This window comes from Lacerta agilis, chromosome 12, assembly GCF_009819535.1.
Source record: "Lacerta agilis isolate rLacAgi1 chromosome 12, rLacAgi1.pri, whole genome shotgun sequence".
Classification (NCBI taxonomy): Eukaryota; Metazoa; Chordata; class Lepidosauria; order Squamata; family Lacertidae; genus Lacerta; species Lacerta agilis.
The window spans coordinates 52,233,183-52,258,606 of record NC_046323.1 but is presented as its reverse complement, the minus strand read 5'-3'; the positions used below and the strand labels follow the sequence as shown (position 1 = coordinate 52,258,606).

Here is a 25,424-nt window from a genome sequence, read left to right as displayed (position 1 = left end):
ATTGTTTGCTTGTCATATACAAAATGATTAATAAAAAATGATGCACAGAAATTTTGAAAAATGTACATAATATACACCCGACATTAGACAAACAAATAACTGTGTACCATATTACATAAACAAATAACTGTACCTGTATAACATATTACAAAAAATAATACAGAGACAAAAAAAAACAAATGATAAGTTTACTGAACTCTAATACGATTACTTAATTTGTTGTTACTTCTATCTTATATTGATTTCCGTGTAATTACAATATCATACAGATAAATCCGTTTTAGCAAAAAAGAAAGAAAGAAAAAGAAAAAAAGAAAGAGAAAAAATAGAAACTGCCCACCCCTCCGCCCCAAAGAAACCCCCATATCAATATTTTCAACCCATTTTCCAATCCCTTCCAACTTCCTGTCATACCCAACCGTATAGTTCACTCTTACTTATAAGTGTGTATCAACCTGTCCACATGACCTCATATAGATCTTTATAACACTACTATTTCCACCATTACCCTATTTTTCCTTCATATCCTTCCTTCTTCTCCTAGGCTTATTGAAACGCTGGCATAGTTAACCGACCCCTACTATATTTCTGAACATACATTATATACCAGTAATTGCTCCATTTTTCCTGAAATTTTTGTTTTGATCCCCCCCTTAAATTATTAGTTAACTGGGCCATTTCGGCAAACTCTTGCAATTTACTTTGCCACTCTATTATTGAAGGTGGTTCAGGTTCTTTCCACCTTGTAGCTATTAAAATTCGAGCTGCCGCTGTAGCATATGCCTGTTCTAGGCCCCTTTCCATTCAAAGGATCTCCAAAGTGGCTTACAAACAAGAAATGACATCACTGGTGCAACATTCGCCATATAATATAATTAGTAAATCACCTGTAAAATGGCTGCAATCTATAAAACATTATTCACAAACCAGCAAGTAACAAAAATTGCTGTTACGGCATTAAGTCATATTATATGACGGAGGTGGTTGAAGGAGCAGAGGAACCAAAAGTTGCTGATCTCTCAACTTTGTCGGTGGAATGGCCTGCATCCTTTCTCTCCCACCTGCTGTCATGGGAGGGAGTAGCTTGGTTTCTTGGCAGAGCGGTTGCGGGAACCTACATCTCCTATCCCTTCCTCTGGAACAGCCGCTGCTCTTCTGCATCAAAGTTGTCCATTTTTTCCACCTTGAGATGTGTGAGCATGGGTGCAGTTCATGCATCTTGCTCACAAGGCCAGAAGCTCCCTCAGTCCCGTCTCTGGATATCATAGCAGCAGCAGAAAAAGGTCCTTCCATTCATTCTGTTACTTCGCCCGTTGCCAATGGGTGCGTGGAATCCCTCCCCTTGTTTGCGTCCCTTGAAACTGCCCAAATAGGAATCTTTAAGTTACAGGTAGGTAGCCGTGTTGGTCTGCCATAGTCAAAACAAAATAAAAAACAAAAAAATTTCCTTCCAGTAGCACCTTAGAGACCAACTAAGTTTGTTCTTGGTATGAGCTTTCGTGTGCATGCACACTTCTTCAGATACACTGAAACAGAAGTCACCAGACCCTTATATATAGTGCGAGGGTGGGGAGGGGTATTACTCAGAAGGGTGGTGGGAATGGGTGATTGGCTGATAGGTGTGGTAAACCTGTTGACGACTGTTAACGACTGAAATTGGTCTTACAGGAAAAAGCAAGGGGTGAGATGGCTAAAGATAGCTTTGTCATGTATAATGAGATAAGAATCCAATGTCTTTGTTCAGACCAGGTCTCTCCATGGTTTTAAGTTTTGTAATTAGTTGCAATTTAGTAACTTCTCTTTCCAGTCTATTTCTGAAATTCCTTTGTAGTAAGACAGCTACTTTGAGATCTTGTATAGAATGTCCTGGGAGATTGAAGTGTTCTCCTACTGGTTTCTCTGTCTTGTGATTCCTGATATCAGATTTATGCCCATTTACCCTTTGGCGTAGGGTTTGGCCTGTTTGTCCAATATAGAGAGCTGAAGGGCACTGTTGGCATTTGATTGCATACACAGTGTTGGAAGATGAGCAATTAAATAGTCCTGGGATGGTATGTTTGATGTTGTTGGGGCCAGTAATGGTGTTGTCCGGGTTTATGTGGCAGCAAAGTTGGCATCTGGGTTTATTGCAGACTCTGGTACCAGTGTCCATGTTGAGTCCTGTTGTAGTATTATTGTGGGTGAGGAGTTGTTTAAGATTGGGTGGCTGTCTGTAGGCGATGAAAGGTCTTCCTCCCAGAGCTTTAAATTCACCTTCAAATTTCAGTCAAGGCAGCAGCAATTCAGGGCTTATCTTTGTCCAAGCATCCCCCTCTTTTGGGGGGCTCCAGAGCTTTGCCCGTGAAAACCCACTCTCTACTGCTGAATTGGAGCAAAGAGAAATCTGCAGAAAAACCAGACAGCTGTTTGTTCTGCTTTAGCTTTAAAGAGCAGGTTTTTGCAGAGACCCGTGCCTGGAAAGAGTGTGAAGAAAGGTAAGTGTTGATATTGGAAAAGCCCATAGAAGTGCACAGAACACTTCTAGGAGGAATTGTTTTGCTCCTAGTGTGAGTGACCCTGGAGAAATTCCACAAACCCGATCAAATATCTTTCTTTGTGCACTTTGACATTCCTCGGATATTTCATCCATTTATGAACTTCTGAAGTCACCCTGAAATTCCACTATCAGCCAAGCATGGCAGGAACGTTTAGCGATGAACAGGACGTACCCAGATGAAAAACAGAAGAGCCTCAGCCCCATATCCAGGTCTTTGTTTTACACGAGGGATTTGGGGCTATTTGGTTCCAGATCCGGTCTGCTCACGGGATGCCCTGTTCAAAGAAAACACGCTGCGTTTGGGCATGGTGGCAAAAGGCCTGTTTGGTTTCATTTCTCAGCCGTAACTCCCAGCTGCCTGGAATTGAGGCAGGAGAATTGCCCCGAGAGACCCTGATGGGAAGCAGAATTGCTGCAAACAGACTTGGGCAAACACCGAGGGACCGGTTCCTGCTACCCACAGGCTACGGCGGTCTTGGCAGCCTTCGCGCCTTCCCACTTTGAGATGCTGTAAGGGAAAGGGGTGTTTGGATGAATGGGATTCCGGAGGCAAATGTTGCTGGTCCTCGCCATCAAGCTGAGGTGGGGTTAGCTTTCTCAGATGTTTGCTTTTCCCAAGTTTCTGACGAGTGCAAAACAATACCATTTCTCTTATCATCCATGCCACCTCTAGGAGCATGCAAAAAGAACCCGCACGTTTCCGAGCACAATTCAAAGTGTTGGTATTGACCTTTAAAGCCCTAAACCATGGGTAGGCAAACTAAGGCCACCCTCTCACTATATATAAGGGTCTGGTGACTTCTGTTTCACTGTATCTGAAGATGTGTGCATGCACACGAAAGCTCAAACCAAGAACAAACTCAGTTGGTCTCTAAGGTGCTCTTAGGGACCCAGGTGGCGCTGTGGGTTAAACCACAGAGTCTAGGGCTTGCTGATCAGAAGGTCGGCGGTTCGAATCCCTGCCACGGGGTGAGCTCCCGTTGCTCGGTCCCTGCTCCTGCCCACCTAGCAGTTCGAAAGCACACCAGTGCAAGTAGATAAATAGGGACCGCTCCAGCGGGAAGGTAAACGGCGTTTCCGTGCGCTGCTCTGGTTCGCCAGAAGCGGCTTTGTCATGCTGGCCACATGACCCGGAAGCTGTCTGCGGACAAACGCCGGCTCCCTCAGCCTATAGAGCGAGATGAGCGCCGCAACCCCAGAGTCGGACGCGACTGGACCTGATGGTCAGGGGTCCCTTTACCTTTAAGGTGCTACTGGAAGAATTTTTTTTTATTTTTTATTTTGTTTTGACTGTTTCCCAGGGACAGTCCCGGATTTACAGATGCCACCCCCGCTTTCCGATTTGATCCTGGAATGTCCCGCTTTACCTTAGGACGTCCCTATTTTCATCAGAGAAATGTTGGAGGGTGTGGAGTTATGCCACCCCCGAGCCAAGGAGATAAGTAACAAGACAACCATTAGAAGACACCTGAAGGCAGCCCAGTATAGGGAGGCTTTTAAATGTTCAATGTTTCATTATGCTTTCACAGTCAAACCTCGGGTCCCGAACGCCTCCGTTTTGGAACGTTGCGGCTCCCGAAAGCCGAAAACTCGGAAGTAAATGCTCCGGTTTGCAAACATTTTTCAGAAGCCGGACGTCCGACACGGCTTCCGCTGAAGTGCAGGAAGCTCCTGCAAGCAATCGGAAGCCGCGCCTCGGTTGTCGAACATTTCGGAAGCTGAAAGGGCTTCCGGAACGGAATACGTTTGACAACTGAGGTTTGACTGTGTATGTGTTTGAACTCGCCCAGAGTGGGTGGAACAACCAAGTCAGATGTGAGGAGTAATAATGATGATGATGATGATGATGATGATGATGATGATGTGGTACCTCTGGTTGCGAACGGGATCTCCTGCCTCAATTGCTTTGTGTTCCCTCCCTCCCTCCCTCTCTCTCTCTCCCTCTCTCTCTCTTTCTCTCCTCTCTGCCACAAGCTCTGCCTCAGTGCGAAAGAGCACATTGAAACCATCTGCACAAACGCTCTGGCCGGGAAGCAAAAAAGCAAACAAGGTCCCGAGGTGTTTATCCAGGAGCGCGGAATAATAAATCATCCCCTGGGTTTCTCTGGCACGGAGGACGAGGCAGCAGAGACCGCAAGCCGGGATACGCTGTGCCGTTGTGGTCAGCCCATTACGGGAAGGACAGCCCGCGGGTTGGAGAGAAAAGGGGCAGAGCGGCCCAAATTATTTCGGCGGGGCGTGGGGAGGAGAAGGATGAGCGTGAATCGGGTCTGTGTCAAACGGCCACCAAGAACGCCTGCTGGCCTTAAGAACACAATAAGAACCTGCTGGATGAAGCCAATGGCCCATCGAGTCCAGCCTCCAGCGATTCCCCCAAGGGAAGCCTGCAAAGCAGGATTCGAACACAAGAGCCCTCTCCCTTCCTGCGGTTTGCAGGAACCAGTATTCAGAAGAATTGCTTCCTCCAACCGTGGAGACAGAGCAGTTGTGATGGCTAGTAGTTATTGGTAGCCCTCGCTTCCATGACTTTGCCCAATCCTGTTTTAAAGCTACTCAGGTTGGTGCCCATCGCTGCCTCATGTGGCAGGGAGTTCCATATTTTAACTTCGCCCTGCTCTGGAGAAGTATGCCCTTTTAAACCTCTCTTTTACTCTGATCGTAATTATATATATATTCAAGAACCTACGCTTAGATATGCATATGCTTTATGCAACTTTCTGGATGTGCCGTTGATTGTTTTGTACCTATTTTGAATACGTTCTGGCTAGTAAAGCTGGAATCATAATTGCGGGTCTGGGAAATTTTTATTCCAAAAGGAGCCAGCTTTCGTGCACCCAACTGCTTCACGCTGTGCAATTTTAATATCTGCAATATACCCTTAAAACCATCTCACAATTCTTTCGTTCTGAATCAGCGAATGGCAGGCAGGCGGCTGCAGAAACCCAGGAGACAGAAAATAACTTTCGAGACTGTGAAATAGTGTGCGCGCACATTCGGGGGGCCTGCAGACAATGAGCCTAAGTCCTCGAACGCATTCCTATTTTCATCCGTCCAAGGTGATGCTTGCCCTAGCAAATCAGAGATTTATTTATTTGGGTAAGGAGGCAGGACGGATGGGACCGACCCAAGCTAAGATGGAAGCAGCCGAGAGGCACCCAGAATAGCCACGCTGCCAGCCTGGAAGTTAATAACAGGCTTTTGTGAAACGCCTCCTTCACTCTCTCTCTCTCTCTCTGCCTTTTCCGCAAAATGTCCCTTCTTCCTTTCCAAACCATGGTCAACACACAGGCTCCCAATTCATAAAAAGCAAAGGGAGAAGGGGATTGGGTGGGTGGGGTCCTGGACGGTCCACGGCTGCTTATTTCTCTTCATCCCCTTCCAGGGCCACATTTGGGGGTGGGCACCTCATCCCCACTGCCAAGGCTGCGACGTCATGTTTACCTACGTCTCGAGAAACACACAGCATTTGGGGGTTTCCTGTTCCTTCGGGATGCCTTTCATCTGGGAGCTAAATTTAAAAAGCAAGCAAGCAAGCAAACCGCAGCCTTGTGGGGACAAATTTTTCTGCTCTAGGTTTTAGAAAAAAGAAAAAAAAAACCCACACAAGTCTTTCTCGGGTTTTCCCTCCCTGGAAACCTGAGCCAAGTGCTGCATATGGGAAACGTACGGAGAGAAACGAGGGCTGGAAAATGAGTCAATGCCACAAAAGCTGGAGGCACCTCAGCTCTGGGACATGGGGAGGTGTGTGGCCCTCCTCTCCTCTTTATGTGGCCCTTGGGGACACCTCCTCCTCGGCCACACACCCCTGGCCAAGCACCCTTCACTGCCCCTTTTGCACCCATCTTGAAGCTGGACGGCCATCTGCCAGGGTTTCCCTTCCAACTCTTCAATTCTACGATTCGATGAGCATTCCTGCCTCTCCTGGAGCTCCAGTCGTGACCCTTCCTTGCCTGGACGGACAGCCATGTGAGAGTCGGTGCAATAATTTGCAGAGATGGAGCTTCAGTGGGAGAAGGAAGCAGGGGGGCAGTTTTCCCCACACCCTGAGAGTCTACGCAATAATTTGCAGTCGGCTCATGCTGGGATGAAGCTTGCAAGTTGCACGCATGGTCGTTGTCTTCACATATGTTGTTGTTGTTCAGTTGTTCAGTCATGCCCGATTCTTCGTGACCCCATGGACCAGAGCACGCCAGGCACCCCTATCCTCCACTGCCTCCTGCAGTTTGGCCAAACTCATGCCAGTCGCTTCGAGAACACTGTCCAACCATCTCATCCTCTGTCATCCCCTTCTCCTTGTGCCCTCCATCTTTCCCAACATCAGGGTCTTTTCTAGGGAGTCTTCTCTTCTCATGAAGTGGCCAAAGGATTGGAGCCTCAGCTTCAGGATCTGTCCTTCCAGTGAGCACTCAGGGCTGATTTCCTTCAGAATGGATAGGTTTGATCTTCTTGCATGGCAGGGGGTTGGACTAGATGGCCCTTGGGCTCCCTTCCAACTCTACAATTCAGATTCTTGCATTTATTTAAGTCCTCTCTTGCTCCTGAGCCACTCTTCCTTCCTCCTCGAGGAGGAGCCACGAGGATCGAGCCCCTCATTTCGCTAATTAAGTGCTTTCGTTCACGATTAGACCTGGAGAGAATTATGGAAAGGCCACCAAAGTTTTATGGGCGATCTGTGCTCCCCAGGAACATCACAAGCAGGGAGGGTGGAGTCGGTAAAAATTTATGAGCCCCTCGGTCGCAGCTCTACAATGGAATCGATTCCATGTGGCTTCCCTCTTAAATGGGGTTTGGTTTCTGCGTCCTCCCCTGCCTCCTTATTATTAGGAGGAATAAGGTTTTCATCGGAGAAATGTCGGAGGGTATGCAAGAATTTTAGGGCAAAAGTCAGAGGCGCATGAAATCCAGGGGGGTGGGGATTGTGTTCAAACCCATGTATTAGTCCAGGAGGTATGAATTAGGTTGGCCTGTTTGTGAAATGTGGACTGAGGAATATTCCTGCTCTCCGACAGTTCCATTCCTGGCTATTTGGGCTTCGTTCAAGAATGACAGAGACTGTTTTGCTTCCCTCCATGTTTTCAAGGTCGGAGGTGATCTGGCCTCTAGCATCTGGAAATTGTACCCCCACCCCAAGAAAGCTTGCCACTCCTTTACGTCCCTGTCTGCAAAAGTTATTTTGGAAGTGACTTCCAATGCAAACCATGGAGATATTTCCCTGTCTTTTGGGGATCATTCATGTTCTCCGCCAGTTTATTTCCAAGCTGAGGCTTTGTCTAACTTACATAAGAAAGAACACTTTCTGGTTTGACCCTTTCTCTTTAGAAGGGTAAAAGTGGGGACAGCGCCGAAGAATTGATGCTTTTGAAATATGGTGCTGTAGGAGACTTTTGAGAGTCCCATGGACTGCAAGAAGATCAAACCTATCCATTCTTAAAGAAATCAGCCCTGAGTGCTCACTGGAAGGACAGATCCTGAAGTTGAGGCTCCAGTACTTTGGCCACCTCATGAGAAGAGAAGACTCCCTGGGAAAGACCCTGATGTTGGGAAAGATGGAGGGCACAAGGAGGAGGGGACGACAGAGGACGAGATGGTTGGACAGTGTTCTCAAAGCTACCAACATGAGTCAGACCAAACTGCGGGAGGCAGTGGAAGACAGGAGTGCCTGGTGTGCTCTGGTCCATGGGGTCACGAAGAGTCGGACACGACTGAACGACTGAACAACAACAACAATAGAATACAGAGCTTATGTAGTCCCATTGACATCAATAGGTTTTTAAAAGGCAACAGCTTTTAGTGTAATAATCGACAACAGCTGCGCGGATGCTATTTGCCCAAAGATGGGAGGATAAATCACCTACAGAAGAAGAATGGTTGATAAAGATGATGGACTGTGCCGAAATGGCGAAAATCAGACTGGGGAAATCAGAGATCAAGAGGACAATAGATTTAACAGAGAATGGGGAAATATTATAAGTTACTTGAAAGAAATCTCTAAACAATTAAAAACATAGGCAGGATTGTGAAACAACAACAACGAAAAGCAACCACTTGCAATGAAGCGAGAATTATGGTTACAACTGAGTTTTAAGAAAATATGCAGAATATGATACAATGCAGTTTGAAAAGAATATTTAGGGAAACCATGGAGGGAAGTCTTGGGATTCTGAGAATCCTATTTGTAAAATGATTATGATTTAAGTAGGTCAGTATTTGTTCATTTGCTAAATCAGGGGTGGCCAACTCCCAAGAGACTGCGATCTACTCACAGAGTTAAAAACTGGCAGTGATCTACCCCCTTTTTTAGGGGTTCAGGTCAAATTTGTTGAGCTTTTTTGAGGCAGGAGGGAAACCCCGTGGGGGGGGGGGGGGTTGAAAAGCTAAAATTTTGAGCCTTCTGAGACAGAGCCAAAGTTGTGGAGTTTCTTTGGGGGGAGCCAGTGATCTTCCACAGACGTCCAGCGATTTACCGGTAGATCCCGATCTACCTGTTGGACGTGCCTGTGCTGCATTTCTCTACTAAATTTCCTCCAAGGAGTTCAAGGTCCGTGGTTCAAGGTCCACGGTTTTATCAGGTTCATGGGGCCGGGTGGTGATTCGAACCCTGGTCTCCCAGGCAAACACTTTAACCATTGCACCACCGTTGGCTCTGAGGCAAGTAGGGGGACTGTGGTTTTCCACCAGTATCTAAAAGTGGGGGTTGTGGGGAGATGGTTTCAGGATGCAAAACCCATCTGGGTGGCCCTTTCCCCCCTCAAACCTCCTCGAGGGACCTCTTAGAATGATCGAATCATGGAATTGTAGAGCTGAAGGGGACCCCAAGAGTCATCTAGTCGAACCCCTTGCAATGGAGGAATCTCAGCGAAAACATCCAAACTCTGCTTAAAAACCTCCAAGGAAGGAGAGTCCAGAACCAACTCAGGGAGACCGTTCCACTCTCAAACAGATCTCGCTGCGAGGAAGTTTCTCCTCTTGGCTGAAAGGCCAGGCACAATTGCTTTTGCTACCCATTTCCAGAGCCGCCTTGTCTGTGTTAATAAATCAGATTGCATCTTAAAGCAAAAAAAACCGAAAAACGGTCTATGGAACACTCCAAAGCCACTTCTTAACATTTTGGCGAAGTGTCTGTACATTCTCTTAATTATCTATGACTTCATCTCGCTCATTAAAACTAACAGGACGCAGACCCCGGGCCTAAGCGGACCTGACAGCTCTTACAAGTTTGGGAGTGCGGTCGGAAAGACATCCGATTTCGGCAAACACTCCCCTCCCCTGCTTTGTTCAAAGCCCCTCTCCAAGCTTGGCTTTCCTTCCAGGCAATTTTCACCTTCATTGTGGCCCTTAAGTGGGAAATCCCTTCTCTCCAGGGGCGTACCCAGGATCGAAACTAGGGGTGGGGTGGGGGCAAGCCATGGTCGTTCAGGTTCAAAAACAAAAACAGCTTCAAAAAACAGAAACCCCCCCCCCCAAACAGAAAGCCCCAAATGGCTGACAAACTCAGTTTCCCAAGATCCTCCGTCCTCGCAAAGGAACTACTCACCATGCAAGGGAACTCAGTTTGCCAAGCTCCCTTGCAACGGTGAATCCTGGGCAAATTCAGAAACTGTTCCTCTCTTGCCAGCACGATGTAGCGTGGATACAAAAAGCAGGCAGACGAGGAAGGATGAGAACCCAGGCTAAGACCATGGTCAGCCCTCGGATTCGCCCCCTGACCCTGCCCAAGTCTCAGCCTGCATCCCCATTTGACCAAGCAGGGCGCAGGCTAGGATCCGGTCTCTGATAGGCACGGCAGCTCTTTGGCGGCACGAGGGAGGGGGAAACAGCCGGCACAACACACACACACACACACACACACACACCCCAACTGCTTCGGCAAGAGCGGAAGAGCTCAATTGTTATTGAGATTTTGGGAGGGGGAGAAAGACCAGTCTTGAGCTTTTTTTCCCTTTTAGGCTGCTGATAACCATTTAATTTTTTTTTGCTTGGGGGGGGCAGTTGCCCCCCCCTGCCCTCCTGGGTACGCCCATGCTTCCCTCTCTCTCTCTCTCTCTCTCTCTCTCTCTCTCTCTCTCTCTCTCTCCTCCAATCCCTGTTCCAAGCGCGCAGCAAATTCATTGGAACCCTTTTACAAAATCAGATCTGTTGGACAGCTCGGATCTAAGGTCTTGCAAACAGATCTGGCAAGCGCTGAAAGACCGAGATGTCCGTAAATCAAGGTGTTCACCTTCGTCGCCTCGTTACCTTCGCCTCTGTCTCTCTGCTGATCTAGGATTCTCAGCTCTCAGCGGCTGCTTCAGGGAAGACTCTTACTCTCATGGGTCATGGGTTCGAGTCCCATGTTGTGCAAAAAGATTTCTGCGGTGGGGTAGACTTGAAATTCCTTTGCGGTCCCTTCCAGCTCTGTGATTCTGCAAATGTGGGTTTTAGAGCCCCCAAATGTGGGCACTGCTGTGTCTTACTGCAGGTCAAAAGTACAGCCTTTCTATTAGGCATTTTAGGTAAGGACATTTTGAAATGTGATAGAAATTTAGTTTTGTATGCCACAACAGCAGCAAGAGTCTTAATAGCCAAGAGCTGGAAATTGGAAGAACTACCTACTATTGAACAATGGCAGATGAAGATGTTGGAGTATATGGAGCCTGCAGAAATGACCGGGAGAATCCGTGACCGGAGAGACGACGCGGTGGAGAAAGAATGGGGAAAATTTAAATTGTATTTAAAAAAGTATTGTAAGATTTAAAGTTAGGTTGTTATTGGAAAAAAAAGGATAGGCTGTCAAATATATAATTTGAATTAAATAATCTGAATTTCAGAAGAGTACAGAATGTAGAAATAGATTTAGAAAATGTTCTTTGTTGATTATTATTTTTAAATATGTGATAGATTGGGAAGTTACGTTAAATTGGGAAGTTACGTTAAATATTTTGAAAGGGACGCAATAAGGGGAAATAGGAGGAAGTCCATCTAAAGATGTGAAGAAAGTTGAGATTTTTAAAATAATAGTTTATTTTTGTTTTTACTTTTTGTAGAATGTTTTGTATTGTAGTTTTTTTTCCCTTTTGTACGTATTTGTTGTTGTTTTTTGAAAATCTTAATAAATATTATTTCAAAATGTGGGCACTGCTGTGTCTTACTGCAGGTCAAAAGTACAGGAGAAGGCATCCTAGTTGGGAGGGAGTCTCAATGAGGTGTTAATTGGCTGATGTAATGAAGATCCACCAGGATGCGGTTATAGTGGGTGGGATTCTGCCCATGTGGAGCAGGAATCCTGAAATAAGCAGAAAAGGCTGTGCGGCGTGTTTTCAGGACACACACACACACACACGAGAACTTTTGTTTTTGGAAAGGGATGTTTTCATAACCATGGGACCCAGGCTCGTCCCAGAGCAACTCGCAGCTAGGACTGTAATGGGGAAACTGCTTTCTGGGTGGCAAACAGGGCTCTCCGTGGTTTCAATGAAGAACAGCTGCAGTATTGACAAGGGACTGAGAGTTTGTCGCAAACACAACACACACACACACACCCTCTGCAAACTGCAAACACACGCACACTCACTCTCTGTCGCTGGCTCCCTGCATCTGGCGCCCATTAAACGAAACTCGAAACAGAAGATATATGCGCGAGACTGAACCAGCCCTGTGGTGGGAGTGGGGGCCTGGTAATTTTGACAGATGGGGCCAGACACGTGCAATTTGGACCCCTAAATGACTCCTGGGGAAGGGGGAAGCGGCATTTGGTTGCCAACTGACTGGGGGAAACGGCCAGGTCTGCTCTTGTGTCATTAACAGCATCTTCATCTGCAGTGACTGAGAGGCAGCATGGTTTAGTGGTTATGGCATTGGGCTAGGGACCTGGATTCAAATCCCCACTTGGCTATACGAGGTGTGCTGGGTGACCAAGGAGTGCCTCTCAGTTTAGCTTACATCGCAGGGGTTTACATGAGGAGACAGGGACAGAACTAGGTGGATTATGTTCAGGTCCTTGGAGGAAAAGGGTTGGAGATGAATGCACTAAATAAATAAAACAATTATTATTATTTTGCTGGTCAAGCTTTATCCTGGGGTGGTGATAGGCACGATTCCCGGATAACGTCTGCAGCTGAGGCTGCTATTAAACGTGCAAGCTGATTTCTTTTTAAAAGGCAAAAAGTTGGCAATCTGAACCGCTCATGAATGATTCCGGACATCATTATCTGTGTAAGGCTGTGGACAATCCCGCAGGGACTTCTTGAGTGTGCAGTGCACGCAGGAGAGAGGGAAAAGGCAGAGAGAAGAAATTGTGTACAGCTGTTGGCACCCATCTCTCTCAAGATGGAGTGCGCCTCCGGGGTGTGTGTGAAGTCAATCTGCTGTGTTAGCAGCACCAGAGTAACCTCCCTGGGGTGCAAACCTGGGCAGTGTGCATGCAGATCCTGGGCTGCCCAGACAACAAGACCCCCCTCCCTCAATGCTCTCCAAGTCTTCCAGGAAGTGGGAAGAAACTCAGCCTCGTCTATAGCTGAGCAAATATCAGGCACCTACCTAACCTGCGCTAGCAAGTTCCTTTACTTAGCAGAGTTTCACATTCCTCTTTTAAATCCACAGCAGATAGCTGGTTGCAGGCTTGTTTAAGCCTCTTACTATTAGATTCCTGGTAAGGTAGGCTACTCCGAGAGACTGAGAGACTGGCCCCCAGTCTCAGGCTTCGGGGACTCGGCTTCCTCTCCGCCTTTGGCCATAGATCAGCAGGACAAAGCGAAAAGAGCCGTTTACCATTTAAAGAGTCTTTAATGATCACAGCAAAAGAACAGAGCAGCCGTTCTCGGAATGAAGGTGCTCCCAATTCAGGTTTCCACCCCAGTCACTTCCGTGCCTTGCAACCTGATCTCGCAACCACTGTGCTTTTCGTGTAGCCACCTTATCTGCTCTACGTGACCTTGAACTGGTAGGCTGGACACTTTCCAGTGAGAGAGAGTCTGCTAGCTCTCTCTCTTCCAGTTCTTCTTCACTTTGTTGTTCGTCTCTGTGGGAATGTTCAGGGAGGCAGGAGAAGGTATATTTTTTGTTAATATCCTTCCTAACCTGCGCTAGCAAGTTCCTTTACATAGCAGAGTTTTATATTCCCCTTTTAAATGCACAGCGGGTAGCTGGTTGCAGGCTTGTTTAAGCCTCTTGCTATCATACAATTCAGAATTGAATGGTATGTTACTGGTAAGTCCCCTTATATCCCTCTTAAAAGAATAAACACACCGCAATCTTGTGTAAAGTCAATAAAAGAAGTTTACTCACAACATCAGTTCACAGATGGATCCCTGAAGGCAGACTTAGTTACATAGTATATACATGTGGAGCTATCCCATATGGGGATAATCCCAGTGTCCTCTGTTGGCTGGAAGCTAGCTAAAAAGCTGCTCCAATGATGGAGGAAGTCAGAGAGAGAGAGAGAGAGAGAGAGAGATATGCGTGCCCTGTCCTTTTGTTACCTGCACAGGTAAGGCCACGCCCACCTCTAGTTGCATGCAAAGGAAGTATGTCCCAGCCAGGAGGAAACAGGAAGTTTTCGACTGGCTGGACCAAACATTCCCCTGCATGTCCACTCTAGGAAAACAAGGAATGTTGCACTTGACTGCTACTTATGTATCACATCCCACAGTCTGGAGGAGAGAGGCTCACTCACCTTGCAGTTTGGGTCCTTTGGCCTTTAGATGGCGCTCACACTTGGCCTTGGCTTTGAGCAGCAGGAAGATCTGCTCCTCCTTTGTCAGGACATCATCCACATCCTCCTGCAAGGAGACAGAGCAAAACAAGGTCAATATCGCCGATATGTCTATTGCTGCAAGCTTTGCAAATAAAATGGTGGGAGAAAGCGGGGCACAAGAGACCCCCATGCCTGGAATACCATGTCCAGATCATTTAGCTTGGGGAATTGGCTACAAGTGTGGTGTAGTGGTTAAGAGCAGTAGACTCATAATCAGGTGAACCGGGTTCGTGTCTCCGCTCCTCCACATGCAGCTGCTGGGTGACCTTGGGCTATTCACACTTCTCTGAAGTCTCTCAGCCCCACTCACCTCACAGAGTGTTTGTTGTGGGGGAGGAAGGGAGATGAGAATGTGAGCCGCTTTGAGACTCCTTCGGGTAATGATCAAGCGGGGTATCAAATCCAAACTCTTCTTCTTCTTCAAAACCACCAGAGAGGTGCAATTTTCAAAAGATGGCTGTATTGCAACAGGACTAAATGTAAGGTTCTGTACTTGGGCAGGGATAACCAGGAGCAGAAATACAGGATGGGGGACACCTCGATTGGCAGCAATACATGTGAAAAGGATCTAGGGGGTCTTAGCGGACCATAAGCTCAACACGAATCCAGAGTGTGATGCAGCATCAAAAAAGGCGAATGCGATTCTAGGCTGCGTCGACAGCAGTCTAGTACCCACATCAAGGGAATTCATAGTACAGTGGTAGTTTGGTTCTCGAACGGCTTAGTTGTTGAACAAATCAGCTCCCGAACGCCACAAACCTGGAAGTAAGTGTTCCGGTTTGCGGACCTTTTTTCAGAAGCCGAATGTCTGACGCCGCTTGCACTTGAGTACAGGAAGCTCCTGCAGCCAATCGGAAGCTCTGCCTTGGTTTTCGAATCGAACGGTTTGGGGAGTCGAACGGACTCCCGGAACGGATTAAGATAGAGAACCAATGTACCACTGCATTGCTCTCTTCCGCCTTAGGCAGACCAGACCTGGAATACCGTGTCCAATTTTTGCCAGCACAATTTAAGAAGGATGCTGACAAATTGGAAGGTGTGCAAAGGATGATCAAGGGTCTGGAAGCCAAGCCTGATGAGGAACGGTTGAAGGAGCTGAGCATGTTTAGCCTGGAAAAGAGGAGGCTGAGAGGAGGTATATGAGAGCCGTCTTCAAATATCTCAAGGGCTGTCACACGGAAGAAGGAACAAGCTTGTTTTCTCCTGCTCCGGAGGGCAGGACCCAAACCAATGGATTCAAATTACAAGAAAGGAAATTCCGACTAAACCTCAGGAAGAACTTTCTGACAGAAAGAGCTGTGGAATGAACTCCCTCAGAAGGTGGTGGAGTCTCCTTCATTGGAGGTTTTTTTAAGCAGAGGTTGGATGGCTTCTTTAGCTGCGATTAAGCTGCCTTATACCATGTGATCACTGGATAGCTCAGTTGGTTAGAGCGTGGTGCTGATAAGGGCAAGGTTGCAGGTTCGATCCCTGTATGGGGCAGCTGCATATTCCTGTATTGCAGGGGGTTGCACTAGACTCAGGGGTAGGCAACCTAAGGCCCGTGGGCCGGATGTGGCCCAATTGCCTTCTCAATCCGGCCCACGGATGGCCTGGGAATCAGCGTGTTTTTACACGAGTGGAATGTGTCCTTTTATTTAAAATGCATCTCTGGGTTATTTGTGGGGCCTGCCTGGTGTTTTTACACGAGTGGAATGTGTCCTTTTATTTAAAATGCATCTCTGGGTTATTTGTGGGGCCTGCCTGGTGTTTTTACATGAGTAGAATGTGTCCTTTTATTTAAAATGCATCTCTTGGTTATTTGTGGGGCATAGGAATTCGTTCATTATTATTTTTTCAAAATATAGTCCGGCCCACCACATGGTCTGAGGGCCAGTGGACCGGTCCACGGCTGAAAAAAGGTTGCTGAACCCAAGACTAGATGATCCTCAGGATCCCTTCCAACTCTATGATTCTATACTATTGTCTGAGACAGAGTTCCTCTATGATATGCTAATATCTATCTTCTATAATATATTCCTTTTTGGGAAGACCAGGGTGACTTCACACAGTACAGCAGAACAATGGAACAACGAACAAACGAGCGGAACAAAGGTATCAGGTGTGACTGAATTTTAGAAGGCGGTGGAATCACAAAGAATAGCAGCTTTGTGGAATTACAAGTTAATTATACCCCCTTTGACATTTCAACGAGGCCCTGCTCTTATGGGTTGGTTCATATGCAAATAGATGCCAATGCAATTGATCTAATTAATCAGCTAAAGGTCAGGCGTGCCATCAACTCACAATTCCTGAATCAGCCGACAACTTCTAAGGGCCAATTATAAATAATGAGAACACAAAGGGGGTCTTTGCCTCATTTCACACCTGGTCACTCGACACCCCATGCTGATCCGCTGGCAGGGTTGCAGCACGTGATGAAAGACGACCGCGGAGGGAAAAGGAACGAGTTCCCCGTCTGGATGTGACTGCTGCAGAGTCAAAACCAGGGGGTTGTTGTTTCATGAAACCTTTGCCCCCCCCCCCCAATCCCTCTGCCTCCATATTGGAGATCTTTGTCAGTTTGCATTTCTTGGTGCAGAAAGTATTGATCTGATGTATAGAGTTCTTTCCTATTCTACTTAATTCAAGAGGGTTCCAGAAGCTTCTCTGTGTGAAAGAAACAAGCAGGAGGTTCATGATGTTTGGGTTATTCCTTCAGAGAAGCTGAGAGCAGCTGCCTTAAACTGGTTCTGTTATCTCTTCTGTCAAGGTCACGTTGACTATAAAAATAAGGCCAAAAGGAGCCTGGGTTTCACTTTTATCTTTCAGTCTCTTTTCCTTCTGGTGTGGTGTTCACATCATATGCCTAGTGTTAAGTTTTTAGTCTTATTATAAGTTATTGTAAGTTGCAGCTTCCTGTCTGCCATGGGTCAGCTTCGGACACATGTCTCTTGTTCTCTGAGAGATGCGCACTCACCGACGGGGTGAAAGGGGGGCTGCAGGGCTTCGCAGAGACTTCAGAGAAGTGTGACTAGCCCAAGGTCACCCAGCAGCTGCATGTGGAGGAGCGGGGATGCGAACCCGGTTCACCAGATTACGAGTCTACCGCTCTTAACCACTACACCAGTGTTTTTCAACCTTTTTTGGGCAAAGGCACACTTGTTTCATGAAAAAAATCACGAGGCACACCACCATTAGAAAATGTTAAAAAAATTAACTTTGTGCCTATATTGACTATATATAAAGTAATTCTCTTGAATAGGAATCAAATAAACACAAAGAAAGTATTTTATAATCTTGGACTTAAGAGCAGGGGTCCCCAAACTAAGACCCGGGGGCCGGATGTGGCCCAATCACCTTCTAAATGCTGCCCGCGGATGGTCCAGGAATCAGCGTGTTTTTACAGAATTGGAACCTGTCCTTTTATTTAAAATGCATCTCTGGGTTATTTGTGGGGCATAGGAATTTGTTCATATTTTTTTCAAAATATAGTCCAGCCCCAAGTAAGGTCTAAGGGACTCTAGTCTTGTACCTGAGTGACTTTTTGTGACAAAGACATGAGTGGAGAAGCTCCTGAGACATCCTGACATGATATAGGCAGAGGGCCTTCTCGGCAGTGGCTTCCACCCTGTGGAACGCTCTCCCATCAGATGTCAAGGAAATAAACAACTACCGGTATCTGACTTTTAGAAGACATCTGAAGGCAGCCCTGTTTAAGGAAGTTTTTAATGTTTGACATTTTAGCATGTTTTTAATATTTTGTTGGGAACCGCCCAGAGTGGCTGGGAAAACCCAGGCAGATGGGCGGCGTATACATAATAATAATAATAATATAGAATTTATTATTATTATTATTATTATTATTATTATTATTATTAGGCTCCAATACAGAAAATACTACAAAAGCACCAGACATCTTCAGTACAGTACTCTGCTCTCTCATCCAAATGAAACTCAGGCTGCAAAGGGACTTTTCAGTTTTCGTGAAACCGATGAGCGAGCACCACTATTAAACAAATCCATTTGTTTTCTAGCTTCTTGGTTTATTTATTTTTTAAAGGGGTGGGCTTAAAACGAACCTAGGTAGTTTAAAACAAAAACAAAAAACCAAGCATCACAGTGCCATCCTGTACTTGCCTACAATGGAACTCGCGCCCAGGTAAGTGCATTTAGAATTGCAGTCGGGAAACTTTTAAGTAAACTTTTAAGTAAATATCACGAGGATTGGCTTGTTTGGTTGGTTTTTTTTTGCGGGGGCGGCAGTTGATTGGTAGGCAGGAAAACATAGAGACGCGACACTTTTCCTGGCATTCCCCAGCGGACAAGGGAACTTAAGGCACAGCCGCCAGCCGCGCGAACTTTAAAGCCGGATCTGCTTCCCTTGATTAAACACCACCGCATTAAGCAAGCCTTGGAAACGCAGCAAGTCTTTTCTCGCACCTGTTCCTGAAGCAGCACAATATCTCTTTCTCCCCCCCAAACTACAAATCCCAGCAGGCTATGCGGGAACAGGTGGCGGAAGGAAGGTGGAATGTTTTCAGCCCGCTTTTCCAGAATACGCCGATTCACGGGTCGCGCGCTTGGCCGCGCTGCTTGTCGGGACTTGAAGTCCCCCCCCCCCCCGCTCTTCCAAGCGACGGTGTTTTGTCCGCGGAGGGGGCAGAGCAGGTCTGGCCACGGTGCACCCCGGGAGCTGTAGTCGGAGGCGGGCTGACGAACCGTGGCGGCGGCTTGCGGCCCGCTCTTTCCACCCCCCCTCCCGCTTCTAAGATGCGCGCGCCTACATTGGCCTCGGAACCCCACTTGCGACAAGGCGCGCGCGGCGCGCAGGACCCCTTCAGGGCCACGCAGACGGCTGAGGAGGCGGGGAACTCCGGCAGGCCGGAGGGCGCTGACGATTGGCCGGCGGGAGGGCGAAGGAAGGAGGGAGGTGCTTTTGAGGCGGCCGGCGCGGCTGCTGCGTCCAGGGCCGTGCAGTGCAGTGTAGCCTCGGCGCTGCTGGGGCAAGGCGGGTGTCTGTTTTCGGCTCTGTGTACAAACGCGGGCTGACCCTGATTGGCTGAAGGAAGGCAACAACAACGGCCGGGACGTTTTTCCCACGGCACACCAGGCAACATCTCGCGGCACACTAGTGTGCCGCGGAACAGTGGTTGAAAAACACTGCACTACACCACACTGGCTCTCAGCTTCCTCATCCCACAGAGAGATCATTCACAAACTTAACAACTCTGTATGTGGTTTACAAAATTCATTAATAATGTGCGACACTTCGACACCTTCCAGTACATGAAATCTTAAATAATATATACCAGGCACGTCCAACTTCCAAGAGACTGCGATCCACTCCAACTATTAAAAAAATCTGGCAGTTGTCGAGCTTTTTTGGGGGGTAGCTTCATCATAGTTGTTGAGCTCTTTTTTGGGGGGGGGGTGGAGACAGGGTCCTGAGATCAACCAGAGACCCCCCCCCCCCGATTGAACAGTAGATTGCGATCGACTGCTTGGACATCCCTGATAATACAATGCCAAAACGATGGTGACACGCGCAGCTCAGTAACTCAAAGCCAAACAGTCCAAATATTCCTGAAATAAGTCCATGAGAACAACTCTCTACGTGTATTCCCAATGCAACTCCAACGACGAGATACCCGGATTTGAAGCTCCACCCACTAGACCGCACTTCCTCCTGATTTCCTTTCCCCCTCCCCCAAGAGAATGGGAAGTGGGTCTAAGCACCCAGGCATGTGTCTGTACGCTCTTTACAGATTAGGAAACACTGCTCACGTCTGCAGCCTTTAAAAGTGTTTGGGGCACCCTACTAAACAGCCCCCCCCCCTCTTTCAAGGCTGCCAGCGGGGGACGTTTTCATTGCCGTCCTGATAAAAATAGCGCAAGACGACAGCTGACGACAGGCTCCCAAAGGAACATCTCTTCCCTGCTGCCTTGGAAATACCGGCGGGGTTAAATATATATATATTTTTTCTGGGGGTGGGGGTGGGCATCTCCCTTGTAAATCGCCCTGTCTGCCACCAGGAATTCTACCTCCCAGATGTCCTTTCCCCTCCATCAACAACATCCCAGCTGAATCCTGAACACAAACAATGACACGCTGGCGATGTTGGAAATTGCCGTCTGGGCCGGTTCCTCTCGGTTCCAAAAAAGGAGACGCTGCTAATGGGGTACAGGGGTGGATCTACGCACAGGAAAAATCCCACTATAAATAAGTCAGAAAATTAGATTATAACAACAACAAAAACAAAACCCTATGGCGGGAAAGCATATAAAATTTCCTGCTCTCTGGTGCCATCTAGTGTCGCATTTTTATAGCACATTCAAATCATTGGTTTTTTTTTACTAACGTAGCTGAACCCTAGGTTGGAGACAGTGTTTATATTGTGATTTTATGTTGTGAACCACCCTGAGATCATAGAACCATGGAATTATGGGGTTGGAAGGGATCCTGAGCTCATCTAGTCCAACCCCCTGCAATGCGGAAATATGCAGCAGTACCGTACGGAGATCCAACCTGCAAACTTGGTATCATCAGCACCATGCTCAAACCAACTGAGCTACGGGTGGTATACAGATTTAATAAATAAGTGAATAAATAAATAAATTTCTGCAATAAAAAGTCCCCACAGTAACCACACACAGAGGATGCTGCCTTCTCTAGAGTCAAAACACCAGTCTAGCTAGTTCAGTACAGTAGTACCTTGGTTCTCAAACTTAATCCGTTCCGGAACTCCGTTCCAAAAACCAAAGCGTTCCAAAACCAAGGCGCGCTTTCCCATAGAAAGAAATGCAAAACGGATGAATCCGTTCCAGACTTTTAAAAACAACCCCTCAAAACAGCAATTTAACATGAATTTTACTATCCAGCGAGACCACTGATCCGTAAAATGAAAGCAATAAACAATGTACCGCAGTCATACAATCAATCAATCAATCCATCCATCCATCAGCAGCTGAACTGGGCTTCACACAGTCACAAAAACAAAACGAAAAAGAGCCGCAAAAACAAAAAGGAAAAATAAATAGCGAAAACAGACAGACCTCAGCGTAACACACAAAATGGAGCACGTTCAGCTTCTGAAAAAACTTCGCAAACCGGAACACTAACTTCTGGGTTTGCAGCATAAGGGTTCCAAGTTGTTCAAGTACCAAGGCATTTGAGAACAAAGGTACCACTGTATTGTCTCTACCCGTGGGTCAGTCTTGGCCCCCCGAGGCCGTTCCCCCAAACCACACCCACCTGTCAATCAGCTGACAACTTCTGGGTGAAGTCACCCAGCGGGCGAGATTCCATCCTGGGCTCTGGCTGCGCCCGCCAGTTCCCCCGTGGGGAACGGTTTTTTGTGCATGGTGCAGCTGGAACAGCAGGGGTTAAACCCTGCTCATGCCCGCCATAGAGAGATGTTCCATTGTGCTACATCTTGATTGACATCTCGCTCCGTGGTCCATAAGGACATGGGAAGCTGACTTAGACAGAATCAGTATGACCATTGTGTATGCCATCAAATGCCAACAGTGCCCTTCAGCTCTCTATATTGGACAAACAGGCCAAACTCTACGCCAAAGGATAAATGGACATAAATCTGACATCAGGAATCACAAGACAGAGAAACCAGTAGGAGAACACTTCAATCTCCCAGGACATTCTATAAAAGATCTCAAAGTAGCTGTCTTAATACAAAGGAATTTCAAAAATTGACTGGAAAGAGAAGTTGCTGAATTGCAACTCATTACCAAACTTAAAACCATGGAGAGACCTGGTCTGAATAGAGACATTGGATTCTTATCTCATTATACATCACAAAGCGTGTTCTCCCATCGAAGAGAGCACGGGTTGCAGAAGGGTTAAAGGAGCAGCTCCAAGTTAATGGGAGGGGGTTTTGGGCTGGCCACAGCTAGGATTGGTTAAGGCAAGTTGCTGGGGAGTTTAGCATGTTGCTAGTTGGTTGATTGACAGCTCTTGCCTTTAAAACCTAAGTTTGTGAAACTTTGGTTTCACTTTTGCGGTGTGCAACGGATCTCCCGCCCGCCCTCCCTAATTTGGGAACGGTGCTTTTGCTGCTTGACCTTGCTATGCCTGTCATGGGGTTGTCTGCTTTGAAGCGGGAGCCTGGTAGGAATTTATCCGGTGGCTGATTGGCTTTTGTCACTGGTTTTGCCTACTGCGTAGCAAATCGTCACAACTTGTAAGGTTGGCGGTTAGGCATTGGTATAAATTTGCTTGCACTAGGGGTCAGGATAGGCTGGGCCTGCCCCTAGTAACGCTGCTTCAGAGGTATGGATAGGCTGGGCCTACCTCTGAATGCGCGGGGCAGGGGTAGGAAATTGGTTGGGCCTACCCCTGAAAATAAGGGTATTCTGTTAAAAGAATCCAGGGACTCTTTCTGCTTTTGTCCATACCCAATGGTGGGAGGCTTGGGCCAAGCGGAGTCCTAGGGAGCATTTGGGGGAGAAGCCTGGGTCGTTGCCCGACTCCGCTTCTGCCTTAGGTGTTCACCCTTTTCTGACTTCGCCCTCAAAAGCGAATGTCAGCTGTCCCATGGCTGGGGGGAAAGTAGTCGGTTCCAATGCCTAAGCAACCACTCACATTGGCTGTATTTAAATAAAGTTGTGGCCAAAATTATGCCAAAAACCCAAACCAAAATTAATGTGTCATGACTGAATTACTGGGGGGGAGCTGGGACGGTAACCTCGACATGCAAAGCTATTTTTAGCCATCTCACCCCTTGCTTTTTCCTTTAGGACTAATTGCAGTCGTTAACAGTCATCAACAGGTTTTCCACACCCATCAGCCAATCCCCCATTCCCACCCCCCTTCTGAGTAATACCCCTCCCCACTCTCTCACTATATATAAGGGTCTGGTGACTTCTCTTTCAGTGTATCTGAAGAAGTGTGCATGCACACGAAAGCTCAAACCAAGAACAAACTTAGTTGGTCTCTAAGGTGCTACTTAGAATGGCACGCGGGTGGCGCTGTGGGTTAAACCACAGAGCCAAGGCTTGCTGATCAGAAGGTCGGCGATTTGAATCCCCGCGATGGACTGAGCTCCCGTTGCTCGGTCCCAGCTCCTGCCAATCTAGCAGTTCAAAAGCACGTCAAAACTGCAAGTAGATAAATAGGTACCGCTCCGGCGGGAAGGTAAACGTCATTTCCATGCGCTTCTCTGGTTCGCCGGAAGCGGCTTAGTCATGCCGGCCACATGACCCGGAATCTGTACGCCGGCTCCCTCGGCCAGTAACGCGAGATGAGCGCCGCAACCCCAGAGTCGGACACAACTGGACCTAACGGTCAGGGGTCCCTTTACCTTTTAAGGTGCTACGGGAAGGAATTTTTTTTATTTTGTTTCGACTACGGCAGACCAACACGGCTACCTACCTGTAACTAGAATCAGATCGTGGGTTTATCTACTTCAATATTGAAAACAGGGCAATTAAGCCTCCGGGCAACCTATGCCGCCATCGCTGGTGGTCCGGGTGCCCAAGCAGGCTCTGTCTGGGTGGGCAGCCTCTGCCCAAGCAACAAGTTGCTCAATCTCGCTGGGGAGCCAAGCCTCGTAACTCTGCCAGACGGAGGCCAGCGTGCCAGCTTTTAAAGAGCTCCAGAAGGCAGAACCCATAAACAAAAGAGCAGGTGGAGACCGAGAGAAATAAACATATTTGATTACTCAATGCTGCCCGCCTTTGCCCTCACCGGCCAGTTCCATCCTCTCTCTCGCTCTCTCTCAAAGTAGACATCGCTGCATGGAGACATCTGCCCCACCTGCCGGGGGTGGGGGTGGTGGTCTTCGTTTGCTGTGAAAGCAATTAACCGGGCAACCAGGCCATTGTCGACACGGTTTAACTAGCGGCCGCCGGCCCGGGGTTTTTCTGCTTCGCGAGCCAGCGTTTCCACTGGGACCGTTTCCTCCACGCTCTTTGCAATCAGCATCGCCCTAACGAGCAGAGCCAATCCAATTACTCTCAGGAATTTTGAGCCCCGCTCCGTTTTGAGCCCCGTCCAAGCTTTCCATCGGAGACATCGTCCTCAAGCATCGGCAAAAACCGGGCCCCACGCGCGTTATTATAGGATTCCCGATTCGCGAGCCCCAGAAGATGTGGCTGCCGGTTTGTAGCACCACAGAATTGTAGAGTTGGAAGGGACCTCCAAGGGTCCTCTAGTCCAACCCCCTTGCTATGCAGAAATCTCAGCTAAAGCATCCATGGCAGATGGTTCGCCGACCTCTGCTTAGAAACCTCTAAGGAAGGAGCACCCACTACCCAAGGGAGTCGGGTCCACTGTTGAACAGCTCATACTGTCAGAAAGCTCTTCCTGATGTTTAGTCGGAATCCCCTTCCTTGTAACTCGAAGCCATGAATTCGAGTCCTACCCTGCACTAAACCCATTGGAGTGGTTTGTATCTTCACCCCTCCTGGCTGTGGGTCAGTTCCTTCACTGTTCTGCATGGCCTTAGCTATTATTTGAGGCTCCTCGTAAACGCCCTGCACGCTTCCCTCGGAGTTGCGCTGCAACATGGAACCCGGAGTCAAAAAAGTGATATAGGGTTGGGATGGTATCCTGTTGGGTGTGTGTGTGTATGCCGCTACCCACTTCTCCCCCCCCACCTAAACTCCCATCTCCTTCCCTCGCAGCTGGCCCAAGCATCTGTTCCCTCACAGCTTAACGGAGGAAGGCACACTTTGGAGAGCAGTTTGCCAAATTGTTCTCTGAAGCACCTCCCTCCCTCCTCTAAAGCTCGTTCCAGGGACTTTTTATTGCCGGGGGACCTTGGAGAGCGCCCTCTGCCTTCTTTAAACACCCCCAGCAGCTCATCTGAGCCACCTCCTCCACTTGCACACCCAGCAACTGACGTCATTGCACAGCCACTGGCTTGGCCACCTGCTGGCAGCCCTGCAAACTACAACGTGACGACATTTTTTCTTACCATCGTATAGAGCAGTGTTTTTCAACCTTTTTTGGGCAAAGGCACACTTGTTTCATGAAAAAAATCACGAGGCACACCACCATTAGAAAATGTTAAAAAATTTAACTCTGTGCCTATATTGACTATATAGGCACAGAGTAATTCTCTTGAAGTAATTCTCTTGATTTTTTCAATTTTTCCCACGGCACACCAGGCAACATCTCACGGCACACTAGTGTGCCGCGGAACAGTGGTTGAAAAA

At 47.7% G+C, this 25,424-nt stretch overlaps 1 protein-coding gene across 1 annotated transcript in view; it reads right to left on the bottom strand.

The window, feature by feature from the left end:
• PTH1R (parathyroid hormone 1 receptor) overlaps positions 1-25,424 on the bottom strand; it is a 137,616-nt gene that overhangs the window by 39,758 nt on the left and 72,434 nt on the right. Inside the window, exon 2 of the mRNA XM_033165718.1 lies at positions 14,187-14,292. Coding sequence (XP_033021609.1) covers positions 14,187-14,292 — 106 coding nt within the window. The remainder of the gene's footprint in view (positions 1-14,186; positions 14,293-25,424) is intronic.